The sequence below is a fragment of the Myripristis murdjan genome, chromosome 6 (genome assembly GCF_902150065.1).
Source record: "Myripristis murdjan chromosome 6, fMyrMur1.1, whole genome shotgun sequence".
NCBI lineage: Eukaryota > Metazoa > Chordata > Actinopteri > Holocentriformes > Holocentridae > Myripristis > Myripristis murdjan.
In genome coordinates this window covers 12,164-36,208 of record NC_043985.1, presented here as the reverse complement: position 1 = coordinate 36,208, position 24,045 = coordinate 12,164, and the positions used below count along the sequence as shown (strand labels likewise).

Genomic DNA, 24,045 nt, shown 5'->3' with positions numbered 1-24,045 from the left:
CTTTTTCTATCGTTGAGGATGAAGGGTTCAGAAATTTAATTCAAATCCTGGACCCATCCTACTCCATTCCAAGCCGCAAAACTGTAAAGGCAATGGTGGAAGCAAGGTACACCGTAACCAAAGAGAAGGCCTTGGCAGAAATTAAGCAGGCTTCAGCTGTGAGTTTGACTGCTGACATGTGGACATCAGTCAACATGGATGCATACCTTGGTGTCACTTGCCATTATGTGTCAGACAGCCTAGATCTGGCTACTGTGCTTTTAGGTGTGCAGTATTTTCCTCTGACCCACACAGCAGCTAATATTGCAGATGCTATTGCAAATTTGATGACTGAGTGGGGAATCACTGAAAAGGTCTGTGGGATGGTTACTGATGGGGCTCACAATATTGTGGCAAGTGTTAGTCAGTTGAATGTTAGACATATTTATTGCTTTGCCCACATGCTGAATCTGATTGTTAAAAAATCACTCTGTCAGACTTCTGAGCTGGAAAACATGCGCAGTAGGGCCCGCAAAATAGTGGGACACTTCAAGTCCAGTTCAAAAGTGAAAGAAAAGTTGTGCTCTATTCAAGTAAATATGGGCATGCCACAAAAAAAGCTTGTCCAAGAGGTGGAAACAAGATGGAACAGCACTTATGCCATGCTTCATAGGCTTTATGAGCAGAGAGAACCATTAGGGGCAGCCCTAGCATCCCTTAGCACTGACATAGTGCCTTTCACTGCTGATGACTATGCAGCAATTAACCAGTGCCTGACAGTTTTAAGGCCATTCTACCAGGCAACTGTTGAGCTGTCTGAGGAAAGGAGAGTGTCAGGGTCAAAGGCGATTCCTATTGCCAAAATGCTGAGACATGTAATTTCTGCTGAATGTGCCCAAATGGCTCCTTGTGTTGGTGCCACTCTTGCCAACCACCTGAGAAATAATCTGAGTGAAAAATTCAGTGGCTTGGAAAAGGTGAACTCCCTGTGTGTGGCCACCATCTTGGATCCACGGTTCAAACAGGCTGGCTTTACAAATCCAAGCAATGCTCAGGCTGCTGTTGAAAGGCTGACACGAGAGTGTGCCAGTCTTATTGATGGGTCAGCAGATGTGCCAGTGGAGACTGCAACAACATCTGCCAGTGCTGGTGAAGACCAGTACAACTTGTGGGCTTTACTGGACAACTATGTAGAGTCTCAGCAACGCACCAGCAGTGCATCTGCCAGCGCTACAGTGGAGATCCAGAGGTATGCATGTTGATTACTGCTGAAACATCAGTTGTTTTATTCAGTCATTCAATGTCTTAGTCATTCTTGTCTTCTTGTGTCATAGGTATTTGAAAGAACAAATTCTGGCAAGAGCAGAAGATCCCCTGAAATACTGGGTGGCACGCAGGACCTTATATCCTACGCTGTGGAAACTTGCGTGCAAATATCTGTGCATCCCAGCATCATCTGTTCCCTGCGAAAGGATTTTTTCCAAAGCTGGGGAGCTGGTGAGCCAGAAGAGGAGCAGACTGAAGCCTGCCACAGTGGAAAAACTCTTATTTCTAAATAAAAATCTGTGAAGACAAATAACTTGTGTGCTTCTGTGAATAATCATTCCAAATCGACCATACAAGTCCCCAAATGACAAACCATTATCTTTAAAGGTATTCCTTAAAAACACTGGAATAAAACAGTTAAAAAAAACAACAATGTTTCTGAGTTCAAACACCATGATCATTTGCAAAGTAGGAAGGATCTCTGATCCTGTTATGTACAGTTTTTAAATAAAGCTTAAAGCTTTAAATAAATCCTTAACCAACATTTAACCCTTCATATCATTTAGATTTATTCTTTGGGTTAATCTGGAATGTGTTTTAGAATAAGGGTGAGAGTGTCTGCATATTATTTTTTTTTCCTTTTAATAAAGATGTTAGTTGCACTTATGTATAATGACGATGTAATCATTATTTGGTATGAATGAACAAAACACTTGAATGACCACGCAGTTTTTTTCTGAACTTTAATTGCTGACACGGGATTGAAACAGTGTCAGTGCTTCAGTCGTGCTCTTGAGAGGTTGCTATGGCTTCAGTTGTCCACCAGATGTCATCGTCACTGAAGCCTTGAAGCTTTGAATCTTTTTCGGCACAATTGTTAGGAAAGCCTCAGTGCTTCATGAGGCTTCACCTGCCCACCACTACTCATATCCTCATCCTTGATGGATTTTACTGGTCCGACCTCCACAGTCTTGTCGACTTTGAAATAAAACAGCGCATACTCCATGACTGCTCACGTTTGAACTAGCTAACGTTAGTTGGCGCGTTTGCTAGAGGATAACCGTCTTCGTAGCAAAGGACTCTGGGATGCGTGGGGACGCGGCACGCCCTGCGCGCATGCGCAGTGCACAAGACCAGGCACGCAGATCTTGCCTAGCCGTAGATGTATCAGCCTAGCCTACTAGAGCAGTTTATTATGGCTCAAAAACGTGGAGGTTATCAGAAGTATTTGGAGAGCGAATCAGACGAGATTCCAAGGAGAACCAAGTACAGATGGAAAAGACAGGTAAGTTACGTAGATAATACTCAGGTGACATGACCGATAGATCAGAGTGTGTGTTTCCTCTCTCTCTCTCTCTCTCTCTCTCTCTCTCTCTCTCTCTCTCTCTCACACACACACACACACACACACACACACCGTCCGAAAGCGCCGGCCCGGTCTTATGCCAAAGTGTGGTATCCTATAAAATCGGTGTCAACGATCAAACATTATTTTCATTACAAAACCCAGTTGTTTTTGTCTGTTATTACTAGCCAGCTAGTGCCAGCGACCTGTGCCACATTTTGTGAGCTAAGTTTATTTTCCGGAGAAAACCAACATTGAAAAGGACGTACTGTGGTTCTCAACCTGTGGGTCTGGACTCCCAGGGTGGTCGCCACAGAATTATGGGTGGGTCCCCAGATGACAGTGAACTGATAACCCTGCTAAAAAAACCAGCATAGACCAGCATGGATTCTTTGCTGGTCTATGCTGGTTAATGCTGGTTAGTGCTGGTCTGATGCTGGTGTAGCTGGTGGACCAGCATGGAAATGCTGGTGGATGCTGGTGGACCAGCATGGGATGTTGTTGGACCAGCATGGCATGTTGTTGGACCAGCATCCCATGCTGGTGACCAGCATCCCCCAGCAAACATGCCCCAGTGGGGCCCACGCAGGCTTTTTGTGGGCACTGTGGGCTAGGGCCAGCCCAGACCAAACCTACACCAGCCCAGTGCTGGCTTGCCCAGGCAAGGCCCAGAGCTCTGAGCTCACCACGGGCTCTCCGTAAGCAGCCCATAATAGTGGATTGCCCACAGAAAGCCCATGTTGGCCCAGTGTGGGCCAGCCCATTTGGGTCCAGAGCAAGTTTTGTACCTTTGGGCCCATGCTGGTTTTGTGCAGGCAGCCCAAAGTCATTTCCCACGCTTTGGCGGCTTTTTTTTTTTTTTTTTTTTTTTTTTAAATGTAATTTGAAATTCAGAGAGAGACTGCATTTATAGCCTCTGCACAGAATGCATAAAAAATCCATTATTTGAATTGGATTGTGTCTACACATGATCACTTAAAAACTCATCAACAAATATTATTTTTTGTTTTTAACAAGAAAAGCCTATAATTTTTAATAGATAATATAATAGATAATAGATGTTTTAAAAGGTTTAGCAGGGTTCAAAATTAACAGTTTACCATTTTTTTGGTCAATAGACCTCATTTACATAAAATTATACCTCATTTTTTAGTAAAAAAAAAAAAAAAAAAAAAAAGCAGAAATTCTGAATTATTTTGACAATAGTTAAACTCAGGCATATAAATGGATGGATTATCGCAGACTGGTATATGTGAAAATGAAATGAAATCATTTCAAGTGTTTGGACCACCACCCAGCACCACCCAGTGATGGGCAGATCAAATTGACCAGGGAATATCACAGGAGGGGAGAAACTGAAAAAAATAAATAAATAAATAAATTATATATATATATATATATATATATATCCATAATTCAATGCAAGTAGTGATCATCAATTTTATTTGAAGTGAGTGTAACAGAGAACCATCTGCCATTTTCAGGCAGTTATATGGAAGAAAATATAATTTTAAATATAAAAGAAAAGTGAACACGGGTCAGTTTGACTCAAAGACCACAGAATAGTTAACTATTAACATTTAACATAATCAATTTAGCCAAAGCTTCCAAACACATAGTGTCGTCGATCATTGGACTTACAGTGGCAGATGAAGACGGACTCCTGGCTAACGAGCTAAACACCGGTGATGCGCATCGCTTTTTTCCCCTTTTTTCACCGGAGAGCAAGTCCAGGCGCTGTTTACAACCAGTGAGTGGCAGCGGGAACGGCCAATCACACATTAGCAAGAAACGGCAGAGCCAATCGAAGAGCTTGTGGGCGGTCTCAAGGGAAATAGGCTTCAGCTTGAGCGGCCGTTTTCCGCTGGGTCCCAGTGCTTGACCGGTCTCCATTTAATATAGCGTAACATTGTTTTTGGACAGTAAAAACTGCAGGGGACCAAAACTGCCTTTTGAAAAAGTGGAGGGGACATGTCCTCCCTGCCCCCTCCCCAAATTACGTCCGTGCTTGGAACTATTTTCTGCTGAAGAGGTGCCATATATCACTACGCACTTGAGCCTCTTCACATGCCCCACCGGAACAGAGCGCGACCGTTACTTCTTCTGGCTGAAGGTGGTGTTTTCCCGAGGTGAGTTTTAATTGTAATGTTTCATCTTAAAGTTTAATGTTACAGCAAATATTGTCATAGTGTGTGTTCACCTGGGATTGTATTTGAGTATGGTTTTAGTTAATTCAGACCATTAGCCATTTTTTCGAACGTTGACGAATGTTAGCTATCTTTGTCAGCTAGCAAACCTTGACGTTGACGGTTGGCTTAGCTTAAACTTCACTCAGCGAAAAATAAATATAAGGTTGGGCTAGTGGTCCCTATCATCCTGTTTCTCATATTCCTCATGTCCGATTACCACAGTGGCCTGCGAGAGTATTTAATTTTCTGACAACAGTCGGGGCTCCAAACTGAGACCAGATCGTGGCATTTTGCCGTTTTTGAGACAGCGCCAATATTTTCACAGCTTCTCTCGTAAAGCACGCGCGTCGTTGTGCGTGGAATTTGCCGACGTTTTTCTTTTACTATAATTTTAATAATCCATGTTGAGGGGGAGAGAGTTCACCTGTCTGAGTGTGTGCGTGAGGAAGGCTGAGGGTCCGGGAATAATTTGTCAGCTGCGTGGGTCACACCACCTACACTCCTCGGTGTGGGTCTGCCTTTTTCAGCTAACGTCACAGTCTCTCCGTATGTACTATGTTTTTGCGGATAGGAGACAGAGGGGGCATTTGTTAAACATGGCCTTACACCCTCTACTTACTCAAGTCCACTTTGTTTGCGCCGGTTTGCGCATCCTCACGGCACTTCACGGTTTACTCATGCTAGTCGTGGAGGGTCCACAGTGTAAAACGGAGTTCAGTACGTGTAAGAGTGAGGAGGCAAGCACAGTGGAGAAACTCAGCGAGAGAAATGTATTGTGTACCAAGTAGGCTACTGTACGTTAAAGGCTACTGTACGTTAAAATAGACTATTAGAAGTCAGGGCTTAACGTACACAGCTTTTTTTCTGGCTAAAAATGAAGTGATACTTGGAGGCCGGTGTCTGATGCGTGTAAGTGACTTGTAATGGGCAGCATGGTGGTCAGTATTAGCAGAGATAATATTACCAAGCAGCTGTTTTTTTTTTTCCAGAACTACCAGTCAGTTTTTAAATGACTGCATTAATCAGAAATAGTTTTCTTTTCATCAGTAGCTACTTCCCATGTGAACTGTTATGGATTTGGATTATTTTTATGGACTTAAGTCAGAGAGAGTAGATGAGTCTGTTTGCTAGGGGGAAAAAAAACACTTGTCAGGCTGACCATTGAGCGCTGATAAAAGTGATAAAAGAAAAAATTTCCTGAAGCATTTAGCCTCAATAAAGTGTGATGAACAAAAGACACTTTTATAAAATTATGGGTTATTAAACCGTGACTTTAAAATCAGGACATCAGTGAAAACAGACAATACTAATAATCAAAAATATGAACGTTTCTTTTCAGTAAAACTTATTTGTGTGCCTCTGCCTGACACAGTGCACAGTTTAAATACTGCATGCAGGTTTTTATTCAGTGCAGATGTTTGTTGATCAGGTAACAGTACAGAGAGAGAAACTCAGATGGCTGTGAGCCTAATATTACAGCACTGATGTGCTCAGACACAAACAGCTATTGAACTGACTGACAGCTGATCCAGATGTGATCAGGTCCGAACGACACCTCCCTAAAACTCCTTCCCTTCATAACCGCTAGTTCCTGGACATTTTTAGACATAAAAAAAATGTCGGCAAATTTACAAGTTGCACACGTGCAAGTGGTTGCCAAATATGCTTGCGCTGTCTCAAGGGTCGCTGCAAAAAGCGACCATTTGGTCGCAGTCTGGAGCCCTGTACAACAAATGACAACAAATGACACACCCAAATATGCTCATAATGTCAAATGTTATCTTCAAACAAACAATGTGAATTCTAGAATAAACAGATACTGTAACGTGCTTTTATTGTCTTTCACAAGGAAAATTACCCACGTCTTGGCCTTCTTTCTCTACTCTCCTTCTCTCTCACTCCATCCCTCTGTTTCTCTCCCTCTTTGTTCCCACCCTACACTCTCTTCCAGAACAGAGACAGAAAACCAAGAAGTACAGACAGAAGAGGAGTTGATCTTGACTTCCTGGTTTGTGACACAGAGTAGAGAGATTAAGGTATATCTCTCTCTCACTCAAGCACACACACACAAAGAAGGAATACATCCACTCTGTCAGCATATTTAACATGATATTCACTGCTACGCTGTCTAAGTGATTGAACATGGTGCGCAACTCTGGAAATAGAAAATTAATATGTGGAGGACAGTGTTGATATTGTGGCGGCCCGCCAAAAATAAATGACTGTTTGGTAACACTGGTATTAGAAATAGCATATAGATACTGCTCACTACACACATTATTTTATATAGGCCCCTTTACTTTTATGTTTCAGAGGCTGTAAGAAAATGCTCCCTCCAGCCAAGTCCTCAGGATTCTGAAGTTGAGGATGAGATTAAGGTGTGGCTACGGAATTCAAGAGACAGCGGGTGGACGAATGGAGCGCTAGCAAGAGACTTTGGGGGAAGAGTGAGCTTTGCCAATCAATACATCACCTCAATTGAAGTATGGACATGTTAGCAGCACACAAGAATATATTTTCAGCATCAGAGGTCAGAGTTTTTGCAGTTTTTGCTTTTTCTTTGTTTGAAGTATGGGCTGAAAAATGTGTCACTAGTAACTGAATTTGAATCATTCATATTTGAATTTTGACTGCAGTTCCTCTCATGTTCCGTTGACCATGTTTAGTAGGAAGAGCTAGGGGGTCACGAACAGTAGATATCAATAGATCACCAGGTGATTTCACTGATTACCTCACCTTGTATCAGAAAGGAGGAACCAATCAGTGAAATCACCTGGTGGAGGTTTCGGTTGGAATGAAAACCTGCAGCCTCTTGGCCCTCCATGGCACCAGTTTGACAACCCTGTCTTAAATGAATAAGGCTGCAATGTGCAGAGTAGAGCATTTTTCATTCAGTGTAATGTGTTTGTATTTAATAAATGAATTGATTGGAATCCTTTTGACTATTGTACATTTTTGACAATGCATACATCAATGACCACATCCATTTCAGATGTATGGAACTCCCAAAAGAAACTACACTACTAGCTGAAATACATTTATGTGTGGAACTGATTTATTGTTTTAGATTATTAGGGGGATTTAACTGCAAAATCAGTGTGGGCCTAGCGAGGGCGCCCTCTAGCCAGCCCTAAGTGGGCCAGTGCAGGCTTCCTTAGGGGTTAATGAGGGCTGCCCATGTGGGACCAGCACTGAGGGGCCAACATTTTGCCAATGAGCAAATTCTCAGGGGACCTGCGCGGGCAGCCCACTGGGGGCCCTTAAGGCTGCCCTAAGTGGGCTTGTAAAGGGCCACTGCAGGCCTGTTTGCTGGGCCGGCATCCCATGCTGGTTATGCTGGTCACCAGCATGGGATGCTGGACCAGCATAACCAGCACAGGATGCTGGTCACCAGCAAAACCAGCATATGTTGTGTTTTGGTGCTGGTGACCAGCATCCTGTGCTGGTTATGCTGGTCACCAGCATGGGATGCTGGACCAGCATAACCAGCACAGGATGCTGGTCACCAGCAAAACCAGCATATGTTGTGTTTTGGTGCTGGTGACCAGCATTCCATGCTGGTTATGCTGGGCTAGCATCCCATGCTGGTTATGCTGGTCACCAGCATCCCATGCTGGTTATGCTGGTCACCAGCATCCCATGCTGGTTATGCTGGTCACCAGCATGGGATGCTGGACCAGCATAACCAGCATGGGATGCTGGTGACCAGCATAACCAGCATGGGATGCTGGTCACCAGCACCAAAACACAACATATGCTGGTTTTGCTGGTATAACCAGCATACCCCATGCTGGTTTTGCTGGTGACCAGCCTTGCTGGTCTATGCTGGTTTTTCTAGCAGGGAAATTAGGGACTTGTAAGACCCTCAAAGAAAAATACTGCTTCAAAAGTGATTAAGCAATCAACAAACTGCTAAAAACATTGGCCAAATTGTAGTAGTAGTAGTAATAATAACAATAATAATAATAATGATTTTAATAATATTATAATGATGGCAAAAATTGAAAATAGCTGATCTGCAGGCTCACAATGCCATGCAACACGAGGCGTTGTGAGCCTGTAGATCTGCTATTTTCACAATATTTATCTGTGGAAAATAGTAAAACAAATTGGGGGGATCCCAAGTTCAAATATGATTTTGGGGGTTCACGGCCTGAAATGGTTGAGAATATGTCACTGTAGTAGACAAACAAACCGGGGATTCTTACTAATGTTACCTCAACACATCTCACATCAGTATCGGTAACCTATAACATACAAACACCTAGCCAATCCAGACACACAAATGAATACACAATCAGCTGTATGTCATCTACTCATCAAATGGTGTGATTGCTGATGTAAATACAAGAATTTGTGCATTTCTCTAAGTACTGCAAAGAACACCATTTTATCAATTCATTTCATACTATGTGACTAAAATGGCTAGGACTTTGGCTGAAAAGGACATATTGGTCTCCATTGAATATGCAGGGGTGCAAATTTGTCACCTTTTGGTGAAAATAAACTTTTTAAATCCAAATTAATTTGATCCGTGTGTAAGGGCTCTTTGTCACCTTTTTCACAGGTGATGGGTTTGCATTTTTGCACCCATGGCCCTAATATATTTTATTCCAGAACTTTCTATTCGAAAGTAGTACCAGTTGGCAAGTGTCTTGTCAATAAATGAAAATGATAAATTTCCCAGCTAACTGAATTAAGTAAGGTAGCTTCAAGCTAGTATAGCGAGGTAGGATTCTGTATTTGCCATTCATATGCCCTTGTAATTAAGTGACCTTCTTTAACTCATTTTCTTTTCACTGGTAAACCTGTAGAGAAAGAGAGAGGAGGACTTGGCGCATTCCCAAGAAAACCTGGGCAAGGGTTCCAGGGTTGCAATGCCTGGATCTTCAAAGGTATGTTGTCAATCTGTTACAATTCAGACACCTTCACAGTGTATCTTGTTAGTGCTTACATACTTCAGTCGTGCACCTCCGACTTGGAGGTGACCAGCTCCTCCAAAGAACATTTGATCTAAGGAATGAGTTTTAACCAGCTGTATGGTTAGACTAATTAGACTACGGCATAACTGTAGTCCAGCTCCAGTACTTCAAGGAGGAAGCTCACTTTGGTTACTATTGGATGAAGTGATTTATTTCAGGGTTTTGTACCACATCTGATTAATCACTTCATCCAATAGTATTTCACAGGAAACCAATGCGTACGCCTCGTCCAGGAAGTAGTGAACGGGACTGCAGTTATGCGCTTAGCCTATGTTCCTACAGCTGCCCAGCTGGTTGAACAGAGCTCATTAGTATCCAAATCACATCAGCTCTATGTCTTCTATGTCATATAGGGTTATATCTGGCTCTATTTCTTACACCTGCCTTATAATATTTTTGTTAAGAAAACATAACTGTGAGCTATGCAATGTGGGGGATTAAAGCTAACCCACTGTGCAATGATTTTGGTAAATAGAATACAGTTTCCAAAAGGGTAGGTTAACTTTGTGTTCTCCACGTTGTTCCAAGTTAAAAATAGATACCATGACAAAAACATATTGTCAGGTCAGCAAGTGGTGCCGTGAGCAGAGTAGCCGCCCCATGTAGAGGCTGCAGTCCTCACTGCAGGTCGCCCCGGTTCGAATCCCGCGTCGGACAGCCCTTTCCTGCATGTCATTCCCTCTCTCTCTGCCTCCCCCTTTCTTGTCCACTGTCTACTATCAAATAAAGGCAAAAAGCCAAAAAAAATACTTAAAAAAAACATATTGTCAACTACTACGCAAAAAGATAATCCTGCATAGACTAGAACAGCTGGTGTTGAAATGGAATATAAAATGTGATATTTTTGTATGTTTATCTGCAGGCAAAGGAAAATGCATCTGATCCTGAAGAGGGCATGAGCGGTGAAAACACAGGACCTAGTAGAGACTTGATGCAAGGAGATTCTGATGAAGACAGCATGCCTGGGCCTTCAATGGTATGTACTTAGATTTTGCTTCAGTAGTATAATAGTATTGTCAGCCACGTTCAAATTTCACTCATGATACTTGTATTACCTGTAATCATACACTTTTATTATCTGTTTGGATAATAAAAAGGACCCCAACTCCGTTCATACTTACTCGTTTTCATGCACTCTCAGTCATCGTAGGTACATAAATAAGGCACCTTTTCTATCATAAGTGAATCAATACTAGGTAGTATCTATTTGAATCTGTACTTTCGGTACCATCCCTTCTATTAGGTGCCCATCCCTATTTATTACATGCATGATTTATCAGATTCTTTTGGACGGGCAGGTTCGACTCGGTTTATAACAATATCTCATGTAAAGTAAGCCGGTAACATAGAAAGATAACCTTATTGAGACTAACTCGAGAGCTTAGAAATGAAATGGAACAAAACTACCGGTAAATCATATTGTTTTCTGTTTTAACCCTCAGAGTGAGGAAGAGGCATCTCGTTTTGAGGAGAGCCAGGCTGATGAGGAGAATCTTGAGGGCACGGGCGGTGAAAACGAAGGAGCCAGTAGAGACTTGACGCAGGGAGATTCAGATGAAGAAAGCATGACTGGGCCTTCAGTGGTATGTACTTATATTTGGCTTCAATAGCCTTGGTAGTGTGTAATAGTGTTAGTGTGTTAGTGTTACTGTCATCATTGTTGCTTGTGAGACTGTCTTACTGTCTGTGAGACTGTCTGTGAGACCTAATATCTGTTGGAGAAAATTTCCTAGCCTGGCACAGCTACTCATGTTCTTGTGTTAGATTACGGGTTTTCCCAGACTTATGTCTGGATAAACGCTCAAATCAATGTAATGTACTAATTACTACGTAATGTAATAAAATGCATTTTTATCCGAAATGTGTCTGACAGCAGGAACGAAACCGCTAGGCGTGCAGTTTTCAGTTTCCCTCCCTATGCATAGAGAAATCAGACAGTGACAGACACAGTTCAGATGAAAATGCCTTTTAACAAAGCAGAATATAACACAATTTCTGAACAAACATATATGGTATGGAGACATAGGAAAGCCATTAGAAGGCCACAGGATTAAAAATGTGGATTTCACAATCTTAATCACATCAGTTGGCTTACATTTCAACGCAGTCATTCAGTAGTAGAGCCAAAATGTTCTATTATGTAATCTTAAAAAGGTTGAAGTCCATCTGATGGTCACATCCCAAAGGACGCAAAATTTGTTCTCCGCATTTGACCCATCCCCTGAGGGAGCGGTGGGCAGCAGCGGTGCCGCGCCCGGGAATCATTTGGTGATCTAACCCCCCAATTCCAACCCCAAATACCGAGTGCCAAGCAGGGAGGCAATGGGTAGCATTTTTAGAGTCTTTGGTATGACCCGGCCAGGGATTAAACCCCCAACCTCCCAGTCTCAGGGCAGACACTCTACCACTAGGCCACTGAGTTAGCATAGCCTTACTTGAATAAAATAGCTGAGTGGAGAGGTATCTCATGTGAATAAACATCTCTTGGCTATACAGCCTTTTTCAGAAATAGAGTTATTAAATAAAGAATAAAACTAAATCTTTTTTTTTCTTTGTCAACATGCAGAATGAGGACGATCCATCAGATCCTGGAGAGAACCTGTCTGATGATGGTGTGATTGCTGGAAGTCAAGGAGCCGAGGAAGATTTGATTCAAGTTGAAGCTGATGCGGACAGCATGCCTGTGTCTTCAGAAGACAAACCAACAGATGATCTGTTGTTTCCTGGGGCAAGTTTTACAAAAAAAGAGACTGTATTGATGCTGATGTCTTATGTGTTACAGCATAATTTAACCAGCGAAGCAGTAAGTCACTTATTGGAAATGTTTAACATAATGTTTCCAGGTCTTATCCTGGCATCACATTACCTCTTCAACAAAGAATTTGGTAGTTACTCTGATTTTGATGTTCACTTCTATTGTGAAAACTGTCTGACATACTTTGGCATTAGAGCAGACTGCCCTTCTCAGTGTAACTCATGCAACACAGTTTTTGACGCTGAAGCAAATTTAAAGAAGGGCATTTACTTAATTGTTTTGCCACTTTATGGACAGATAAAGCAACTGTTAGAAGTACATGATGTAACTCTTAATGAGAAAACTACAACCACTGGGGTTTTTTCTGACACAGAGTCTGGTCAAGAATATCAAAAACTATGTGACACTGGAGTTCTCAGAAAGGATGATTTGTCTCTTATTTGGAACTGTGATGGTGCACCAGTCTTCAAGAGTTCCAAATGTAGCATTTGGCCAATCCAGTGTCAGATAATAGAGCTAAAACCAGAAGTGAGGAAAAAACATGTTTTGGTGTCAGCGTTGTGGTTTGGGCCAGGTAAACCATCTGTATTTACATTACTAACACCCTTTGTTAAAGAGGCCTCACTGTTGGAGAAGAAAGGTGTTGAATGGCAAGATGTTCAGGGAAACAATCGCATCTCAAAAGTGTTTGTTCCCAATCTCGAGCTGTGACTCGGTTGCTCGTCCGATGCTACGTAACACAAGGCAGTTCAATGGTCGCTATGGTTGTGACTTTTGTTACCATGAAGGCGGTAAAAACTATCCGTACCAGAACCTAAACTTAGAAATGAAAAAGATCATTACAGGCATGCAATGGTTGGTACAGAGAAAACCCCAGTGTATGGAGTCAAAGGGCCATCTCCTTTAATGAAGCTTGAGCATTTTCAGTTGATAAATGGTTTTGTCCCAGAGTACCAACACAATGTGTGCTTGGGAGTCACTCGTCAGATAGCTTCATTGTGGTTTGATACTGAAAACCACGAGAGGCCCTGGTATACCGGCAGACAAATAGAGGAAGTGAATTGACGACTGAAACAAATAAAACCTCCTGTTGAGGTAACAAGGACCCCAAGATCGCTTAATGAGAGGAAATTTTGGAAAGCTTCGGAGTGGCGAGCGTTTCTCCTCTTTTATGCTCTGCCTGCTTTAAAAGGCATACTCCCTGCCCGGTTTTGGAACCATTTTTTCTTACTCGTTTTTAGCATGTATACACTACTACAAGATCAGGTCAAGTCTAGCTGTACATTCATGTCTGAACTGTCTCTAAAGAAATTTGTGATACAATTCCAGAGACTCTATGGCGAACACAACATGTCATTCAACATACATTTGCTAACACATGTCCACCAGAGTGTAAGACATTGGGGTCCATTATGGGCTACGTCGACATTTGTATTTGAATCTAATATGGGCACTCTGCTAAAGTATTTTCACGGAACCCAATATGTCCCCTCCCAAATTGCTTCTAAGTTCCTCTTGTGGAGAGAGTTGCCAAAAAGGTTCAAACAGATAAGATGTCCAAAGTTTCAGTCCTTTGTCGAAAAAATGCACTTTAATGAACGAAGAACTGAAAAATGCGAGGTACTGAATGAAAGTGTTACAGGGTTTGGGCACCCCCCTGTGAGAGCAAATGTGACAAATAGGCATGCTATACAAAACTTGTGTCGATCTTTGGGTAACCACTTTACTGTTGGTGACTGCTTTTGGTCATATAGACGTTTTTTGATTGATGGAGTGCTGTACCACAGTGAAAGGTATGAAAGGCAAAAAAAAAGATCTAACAATGCAGCACGCTTGAATGATGGCACATTTTGCCTGCTTGGCGACCTTGTGGTTTTTAAAAGCAGCTGTGAACATCAAAGCCCTGCAACTTGTGAGTGTGAGAAAAATTGTTGTATTTTAGTTGAGATGCTGAAAACAAACAGAAGGCCAGTGTGTAAAGACCCGCAAGTTGGGGTAGTGAGTAGTTTCATCCATGTTGTTGAGAAGACTGGTAATATTTGTGCGATCTGGCCAAATATGGTTCAGAAGAAATGTGTTTTGGTTGAAGTTGATCATTTGTATGTAATCCCATTGCCGAATGTGCATGAACGTGACTAGACTGCCCTGCAACTTGTGAATATGAGATGCTGAAAACAAACAGAAGGCCAGCATGAATCATTCATAGATACTGAATACTAACAATGGATTATTATATATTATACAGTACAGGCCAAAAGTTTGGACACACCTTCTCATTCAATGCGTTTTCTTTATTTTCATGACTATTTACATTGTAGATTCTAACTGAAGGAATCAAAACTATGAATGAACACATGTGGAGTTATGTACTTAACAAAAAAAGGTGAAATAACTGAAAACATGTTTTATATTCTAGTTTCTTCAAAATAGCCACCCTTTGCTCTGATTACTGCTTTGCACACTCTTGGCATTCTCTCGATGAGCTTCAAGAGGCAGTCACCTGAAATGGTTTTCCAACAGTCTTGAAGGAGTTCCCAGAGGTGTTTAGCACTTGTTGGTCCCTTTGCCTTCACTCTGCGGTCCAGCTCACCCCAGACCATCTCGACTGGGTTCAGGTCCGGTGACTGTGGAGGCCAGGTCATCTGCCGCAGCACTCCATCACTCTCCTTCTTGGTCAGATAGCCCTTACAGAGCCTGGAGGTGTGTTTGGGGTCATTGTCCTGTTGAAAAATAAATGATCGTCCAACTAAACGCAAACCGGATGGGATGGCATGTCGCTGCAGGATGCTGTGGTAGCCATGCTGGTTCAGTGTGCCTTCAATTTTGAATAAATCCCCAACAGTGTCACCAGCAAAACACCCCCACACCATCACACCTCCTCCTCCATGCTTCACAGTGGGAACCAGGCATGTGGAATCCATCCGTTCACCTTTTCTGCGTCTCACAGACACGGCGGTTGGAACAAAGATCTCAAATTTGGACAGACCAAAGCACAGATTTCCACTGGTCTAATGTCCATTCCTTGTGTTTCTTGGCCCAAACAAATCTCTTCTGCTTGTTGCCTCTCCTTAGCAGTGGTTTCCTAGCAGCTATTTGACCATGAAGGTCTGATTCGCACAGTCTCCTCTTAATAGTTGTTCTAGAGATGGGTCTGCTGCTAGAACTCTGTGTGGCATTTATCTGCTCTCTGATCTGAGCTGCTGTTAACTTGCGATTTCTGAGGCTGGTGACTCAGATGAACTTGTCCTCAGAAGCAGAGGTGACTCTTGGTCTTCCTTTCCTGGGTCGGTCCTCATGTGTGCCAGTTTCGTTGTAGTGCTTGATGGTTTTTGCGACTCCACTTGGGGACACATTTAAAGTTTTGGCAATTTTCCGGACTGACTGACCTTCATTTCTTAAAGTAATGATGGCCACTGGTTTTTCTTTAGTTAGCTGATTGGTTCTTGCCATAATATGAATTTTAACAGTTGTCCAATAGGGCTGTCGGCTGTGTAGTAACCTGACTTCTGCACAACACAACTGATGGTCCCAACCCCATTGATAAAGCAAGAAATTCCACTAATTACCCCTGATAAGGCACACCTGAAGTGAAGTGAAAACCATTTCAGGTGACTACCTCTTGAAGCTCATGGAGAGAATGCCAAGAGTGTGCAAAGCAGTAATCAGAGCAAAGGGTGGCTATTTTGAAGAAACTAGAATATAAAACATGTTTTCAGTTATTTCACCTTTTTTGTTAAGTACATAACTCCACATGTGTTCATTCATAGTTTTGATTCCTTCAGTGAGAATCTACAATGTAAATAGTCATGAAAATAAAGAAAACGCATTGAATGAGAAGGTGTGTCCAAACTTTTGGCCTGTACTGTATATATATTATATAATAGCATATCTCTATCGTAACACTATAAAATGATAATTACATATCATATTCACATCTCTATATAATCTTATATTCTATTCTATTATATATTATACTATAGCCCTCTCTCTCTATATCTGTATATATATATATATATATATATATATATATCACTGTTGCGAACATGAATTCTGTTTTTATTATTGCTGATCATATGCTCTGTGTGTTTTAGAAAAGCCGCCTATGGACTGGTGTTGAAAATGAGCACGTGTGCTATAATCACTCAAGCAAAGCATCTGGTCTGTCCACTGCGACAGTGTCAATGTATTTGTGATGTCCATATCAAATAAAAACAACAATAAACAATATATATATATATGGGTCATTTCACCAAATTTTCAGGACATCCCACGCACTTGGGTCTCAAAAAATTCTGAAAAATTCACCAGTTGTTCCTTATTTATCCAATAGGCACACTGTAAAATTTTAGTGTGCTCGGATGAATACTTTTTGAGATACGGCCAATTTAGTGAGGGGAGTATGTGTCGATTTTGGTGCGATTTTGGCGCATCCTTATTTTTCCTCCATTTTCAGGTGTCAGTATCTCAGGAACTACACCACATAGGAAACTGAAATTTGGTACGATAATACACTTCCACCTACTCTCTCAGAATATACAAAAACATCAGTCATACATTATAACTGGTAGGCATGCCAGCACCTCAAAAATGGAAAAAGGTTTTGTGGTCGGCCATGTTTGGGCCTTCAGAAAACAACTTTGTATTTGCCCCAGCTTCTTGATTTTTTTCAGAGCTTTGAGATACATACATGGACTGTTCAAAGCATTAATGATTCGTCAGATATATGCATCGGTTTCTGGATGGCAGCTTCTCCAAATCCAAAAAAAAGTTTTCAGGTCACATTTTCATTGGCCCATAACTGCATGTGGGAATGTCTTAAAAAATCTGATTTTTGTTTTAATTTAAAGTCCAAAGCTTACTCTTTCTTACATCATTTGATATGCACTACTCTTGCAAAGATAATGCAGTATAGTCATACAATTATTACGCACATGCGCGCTGCTCTGCGCCCGTCAGCACTGTACTGTTGTTTTTGGCGTCTTGACGTCTTGACGTTGAGAATGAACGAGTACATTCTATTGTAACACCATGTCTTATCAATCTGTGGTGATAACTTTCACTAAAGTCTTTCACTAAGTATTCGCTGCCGTACAACCAGACTACAGAGCAGCTTCTTCCCTCAGGCTGTGAGACTACTAAATGCACCATCTGCACTCCTCCATGTTTAATAATTTTATTTTCTATACAATCAATTAATCAATCAAGAGGGAACCACACTTTAATTTCATTATTCAACCTGTTGTATAATGACAAATAAACTTCCTTGTATCCTTGTATCCTTGTAAATGTGACCAACAGCACACCAGACACCATTATAAACCATTTAGTTCACTATAGAATAGAATAGAAATACTTTATTGTCTACCTTTTGCGTGCAGAGGGCAGAAATTTGTCTTCGACTTGCATACATTAAAAACAAATTTACATAAACATACTAAGTACATCACAAGACACATTTAAAAAAAGTAACATAAATCATAATAGAGCAACATTAAATAGCGCCAAGAGCTTGATGGTAAGAACTGAACTCTTGTAAGTATATAGTGCATTGTGCTGAGGTAGGATTTAAATAAGATGTTCCATACTGGGGTAGCAGGCTGGCTTCAAATAAATATAATACTGTATATATATAAAGTGCATTGTGCTGAGGTGGGATTTACATAGAATGTTGTATATTAAAGGTGGTTATTCTTACTGATTGAGATGTTTTATGGCAACTGGAACAAATGATTTTTCATTATGTTTTTCTTTGCACTGGGGACTCTATACCTCTGCTCTAACGGGAGTAACTGAAAACAATAATGTAAAGGATGGCTGCAATCATCTAAAATTTTGTTACTCAACCGTTGCACTGCTCTGTCATAGTGATGGGACAGTTGAATTTGTTTGCAGCCTGTGATTTTGCTGCCCAGCTTAACTACTTTAGAGAGCTTTGTCTTGTTTTTGACAGTCAGATTCTCAAACCAAGTCACAATATTGAATGTGAGTATATTTTCAATTAAAGATTGGTATACTCTTTTTAAGGTGCACTGGCTGACCTCAAAGCTTCTTAATTTACGCAGCAGAAAAAGTCTTTGCTGTGCTTTTTTATAGATGTAGTCCACGTGCTCTGTAAAAGTGAAAGATTGGTCCAGCACAGTCTCCAGATATTTAAAGGAACTCACTTGCTCCACCTCCTGGCCCTTAATTGTAATGGGTTTAAAAAGAGTGTTTGACAGTTTGTTGCTCCTGTTACCATCTAGACACATTTCTTTAGTTTTGTTACATTCAGCAGAAGATGGCTGTCATCAAACCGTGTTGTGAGTTCTGCTACATAGCTAACATACACATTTAATTATTGTACATTTGTAAGGCGTGGCACCAAGGCCATATTGTCTGCATATTTAACTAATGTTAAATTTTCAATGTCGCATTTAATTTCATTTGTATAAACTGAAAATAAAATCGGTGACAAAATGCAACCCTGGGGGACTCCCGTATTTAGAACAAGACTGTCAGACATGAAATCATTCACCTTAACTTTTTGTGGTCGGCTATATAGAAATTCTTCTATCCAGAAGAAAATAGCTGAATTTACCTGCAGAGTAGAAAGACATGACAGAATGTCTGTATTTACACTATTAAATGCGGAGGAGAAGTCCATGAATAAAATCCATGCACAAGTTTTCGGTTTATCCAAATGTTCAGTTACTGCTTGTATTAAAGTCAAGCGGGCATCCTCCTCTTGCAGTTCTTTGGCTCCTGATTTCTTAGGAATAGGGATTATTGTATATGTTTTCCAAATTGTTGGAACTGAGCTTGTGTGTCCATAAACAGCTGGAAGAGTCTAGTCATTGCATTACCCAGCTGTTCCGCACAGTCTTTAAGAATTCTCCCTTCTAGTCCATCAGGTCCTTTAGCCTTGTGTGGGTTCACCCTCTTAAGAGCAGCCACCACCTCAGTTGTTGTTATTTGAACTGATTCATTTCCATTCGCAGTTGTGTTGAATTGTGCTGTTGTGTGTTGCCGTTGGTCAAAGCGCCCGAAGAGGGAATTGAGTTCATTTGCAAATTTAATGGGATCATTATGTTGTATACTGTGTTTTTCTTGTGCTCTGCCCATCATCATGTTGAGACCTTTCCATGCCTCCCTGGCATTTCCTCCAGACAGCTTCTCCTCCACCTTTCTCTTGTACTCACCCCAGAAAGCAAAAATCCATTGAATCAACATTGAGATATGGTCATGGCTTAAGATTGAATCAATGTTGATGTCAGACGTTGAAAATAACATTGAAAGCGCTCGTTATGATCAACATTGAAATAATGTTGAATTTTCAATCAGTCTCAACATTGATTCAATATTTATTCAACTACATTATGTTCAACATTGAAATAATGTTGAATTTTCAATCAGTCTCAACACTTATTCAATATTTATTCAACTACATTATGTTCAACATTGAAATAATGTAGAATTGTCAATCAATCCGAACATTGAATCAATATTGATTCATCTATAAATGCATTGAAATTACATTGATTCTACATTGCAACAGTGTTATTATTAAAGGACCATTACATCACTTTTCAACCTTCATCTGTAGGTTTTAAATATGCCTCATTCAAGCCCAAAATAATCACTTTACTCTTTTGGGTGTTATATAGTTCTGCAGGGGTTGCTCAAAACTTGTGTACCAGTGACATCACTACGGTTCAAACATATGGCAGTTATTAGAATTAGTGAGCTTGATTTCACTGGTCGACAAGTTTGGAGCAACCCCTACAGAACTAACAACAACCAAAAAAATAAAGTGATTGTTTTTGGCTTGAATGAGGCATATTAAAAACATACAGATGAAGGTTGAAATGTGCTGAAATGGGCCTTTAAGTATGATTTACTGCAGTGGTTCTCAACCTTTTTATACCAGGACCCCATTTTACAAGGACATTTTTTTGGGGGACCCCACACTTGCAACTGGCACCTCTCTGCGACCACATTTGGTTTGCTGAACATCAGGTTGAGAACCGCTGCTTTACTGCATTCTCGATGAATGAAAAGAAATGACCATTCTTTTTATTACTATTTATTTAGTACTTTAATTTGAAAGTCATTTTTGCTGCCTCACCAAACAGCTACAAATACTGGGCTCTCTGCAATTTCTCAACAAGAAATGTTTAGAAATGTTCCAAATTTACCAAACAAAAATCAGTTCTTTTTTTTAATACTTTATTTTTATGTGTAATTTTTACAAGGGAAAAAGAGTAAAAAAAAAAAACACCGAACATGAGGTCAGAGAGGCCACAGTACACACAACAACAATTGAATCCACATTAATCTTAGAGTAGGGTATTTGCAAGTCCATGTGAGCTAAGAAAAATGCATCAGTCCTTGTGAGCTAAGAAAAGTACCCATTTTCCCCAGAGTTTTTCTCCTCTTTCTTTTTGTAATCTCAGGTTATAAGTCAACTGCTCCATTTGATGCAGCTGGTTCACAATGTTTATAAAAGTGTCCACTGGGGGGCAATGTTTCTGGAGCCAATGTCTTGTGATGGTTTTCTTGCTGGCAGCCATGAAGATCTTTATGAGATAAATATCACTTGCATTTAAATCCTTCAGAATGAGTCCAAGGTAAAGGAAGAGAAAAGACATGGTCCACCATAGTTGACCCACAGTCCCTCCAACATGGCAATGGAGTCCTGGTTTGTTTCGATTTCTGTTTAGGGGTGATAAAGCAACGTACCACGCTCTTCCAACAAAAATCTCTCCAAGATAGCGAGTTTGTGGAAGAAAGTTGGGTTTCCCAGATATCAGTCCACATCTCTTCAGTTAGCTCTATTTGCATTTCCTTCTCCCACCTTTGTTTTATGTACACTGTTGAATGTTTATTCAGTGATAAAAAACCAGAATACAACCTACTTATTATGCCCTTGTTATTTCCTGAATTATAGGCATCAACAAATATTGTGGTAAGTGTTGATAGTTCTTTTGGATTTGAACCTTTTACCTCCTTCCAAAAATAGCTACGGAGCTGTAAGTATCTATAGAAATCAGTTTTATCTAACTCATATATCTGACATAGATTTTGAAAGCTGTCTAGGTTCCAATTTGTAACAATTCTGCAGAATGCTGTAATTCCATTTTGAGACCATTGCTTATACCTAGAGTCTTGAGATGCTGGAGTGAAATCTGGATCATAAGCTGGCCAGCTAAGCAACTTTATTTCCTTTTGGATCTGGAATCTCTTAACTACTTCCCTCCACACTTTAAGTGAAAAATTAATCCCTGGGTTTAAACTCAATGACAACTCGTCTTTATCTCTAGAGCAGCTAAGTAATGACTGTATTGGTATGTCTATTAAAGATGTTTCAATGCTCTTCCATTTGGCCACATAAGTAGGATTACACCAGTTTACCAAAGGTCTCAACTGGGCTGACAAATAGTAATCCCTTAAGTAAGGAAGGGCCAGACCTCCCTTCTCTTTTTGTAACTGAAGTGTTGAATATTTCACCCTGGGTTTCTTATTATTCCAGATAAAACGAGATATATGCTTGTCCCACTCTCTGAATTGTTTTAGAGGAATCTCTACTGGGAGGGATAGGAACAAGTACAACACTCGTGGCAGGATGTTCATCTTAACTGCTCTGATTCTGCTGCCAAAGTCAAGTGTACGCGGGCTCCATCTAGTGAGATCATTACGTATTTTTTGGTTGATATAATTATAGTTAATGCTGTATAGTGATGAAATGTTTTTTGGTATGTTAATACCTAAATACTTAATGTGTGATGAGTTCCAATTAAAATTATATTTATCTACACTATATTACCAAAAGTATTCGCTCACCCATTCAAATGATCAGAATCAGGTGTCCTAATCACTTGGCCTGGCCACAGGTGTATAAAATCAAGCACTCAGGCATGCAGACTGTGAAACAAGACATTTGTGAAAGAATGGGCCGCTCTCAGGAGCTCAGTGAATTCCAGCGTGGAACTGTCATAGGATGCCACCTGTGCAACAAATCCAGTCGTGAAATTTCCTCGCTCCTAAATATTCCACAGTCAACTGTCAGCTCTATTATAACAAAATGGAAGCGTTTGGGAACAACAGCAACTCAGCCACGAAGTGGTAGGCCACGTAAAGTGACGGAGAGGGGTCAGCGGATGCTGAAGCGCATAGTGCAAAGAGGTCGCCGACTTTCTGCACAGTCAATTGCTACAGAGCTACAAACGTCATGTGACCTTCAGATTAGCCCAAGTACAGTACGCAGAGAGCTTCATGGAATGGGTTTCCATGGCCGAGCAGCTGCAGCCAAGCCACACATCACCAAGTGCAATGCAAAGCGTCGGATGCAATGGTGTAAAGCACGCCGCCACTGGCCTCTAGAGCAGTGGAGACGCGTTCTCTGGAGTGATGAATCACGCTTTTCCATCTGGCAATCTGATGGACGAGTCTGGGTTTGGAGGTTGCCAGGAGAACGGTGCATTTCAGACTGCATTGTGCCGACTGTGAAATTTGGTGGAGGAGGAATTATGGTGTGGGGTTGTTTTTCAGGAGCTGGGCTTGGCCCCTTAGTTCCAGTGAAAGGAACTTTGAATGCTTCAGGATACCAAAACATTTTGGACAATTCCATGCTCCCAACCTTGTGGGAACAGTTTGGAGCGGGCCCCTTCCTCTTCCAACATGACTGTGCACCAGTGCACAAAGCAAGGTCCATAAAGACATGGATGACAGAGTCTGGTATGGATGAACTTGACTGGCCTGCACAGAGTCCTGACCTGAACCCGATAGAACACCTTTGGGATGAATTAGAGCGGAGACTGAGAGCCAGGCCTTCTCGACCAACATCAGTGTGTGACCTCACCAATGCGCTTTTGGAAGAATGGTCAAAAATTCCTATAAACACTCTCCTCAACCTTGTGGACAGTCTTCCCAGAAGAGTTGAAGCTGTAATAGCTGCAAAAGGTGGACCGACATCATATTGAACTCTATGGGTTAGGAATGGGATGGCACTTCAGTTCATAGTATGAGTAAAGGCAGGTGAGCGAATACTTTTGGTAATATAGTGTATGAGTTCTTGTGTGGGGGTAAAGTGAAATATCAAAGCTTGTGTTTTGTGCATATTAATGACATATCCTGAATATTGCCCATATGTTTTCAAAATATCCATCAACAACGGTACACTGGAGCCAGGATCCTTGACTGTGACCAGCACATCATCCGCATACAATGAAATTTTATACTCTTCACCTCCTATATAAATACCCTCTAATGATGTTTCTTGTCTAATTGCTTGGGCCAACGGTTCTATGAAAAGATTGAAAAGGAGAGGGCTGACTGGGCAGCCTTGTCTACAGCCACGTTGTATGGATATGGGGTTAGATAGACTACCATTGACCTTGATTCTTGCTGTAGGGGAAGTGTAGAGTGTTTGTATTGAGCGTATAAAATCTTTACTAAAACCAAATCTATTCATAACTAAAAATAAAAATTCCCACCCCACCGAGTCAAAAGCCTTTTCAGCATCTAAACTAAGCATAATTGAACAGATTTTTC

General features: G+C 41.1%; 1 protein-coding gene and 1 long non-coding RNA gene across 2 annotated transcripts; both read left to right on the top strand.

Moving 5' to 3' along the window:
* The first annotated feature begins 2,407 nt into the window (after nucleotides 1-2,407).
* On the top strand, nucleotides 2,408-21,677 carry LOC115360402 (uncharacterized). Its single transcript, XM_030053312.1, has 6 exons — nucleotides 2,408-2,530; nucleotides 9,594-9,674; nucleotides 10,624-10,737; nucleotides 11,204-11,344; nucleotides 12,328-12,564; nucleotides 21,657-21,677. Exons 1-6 carry the CDS (start codon nucleotides 2,408-2,410, stop codon nucleotides 21,675-21,677), a joined length of 717 nt encoding a protein of 238 aa, XP_029909172.1.
* LOC115360158 (uncharacterized) lies at nucleotides 4,597-7,749 on the top strand. Its single transcript, XR_003928311.1, has 3 exons — nucleotides 4,597-4,719; nucleotides 6,731-6,815; nucleotides 7,093-7,749. It is a non-coding gene; the product is annotated as an uncharacterized LOC115360158 (long non-coding RNA).
* Nucleotides 21,678-24,045: the final 2,368 nt, after the last annotated feature.

Coding starts and splice junctions, on each gene's coding strand:
- LOC115360402 (XM_030053312.1), top strand. CDS start 2,408: ATGTATCAGCCTAGCCTACTAGAGCAGTTTATTATGGCTCAAAAACGT. Junction 9,675..10,623: donor CAATGCCTGGATCTTCAAAG/GTATGTTGTCAA, acceptor GTTTATCTGCAG/GCAAAGGAAAATGCATCTGA. Junction 12,565..21,656: donor ATAATTTAACCAGCGAAGCA/GTAAGTCACTTA, acceptor GCTTATACCTAG/AGTCTTGAGATGCTGGAGTG.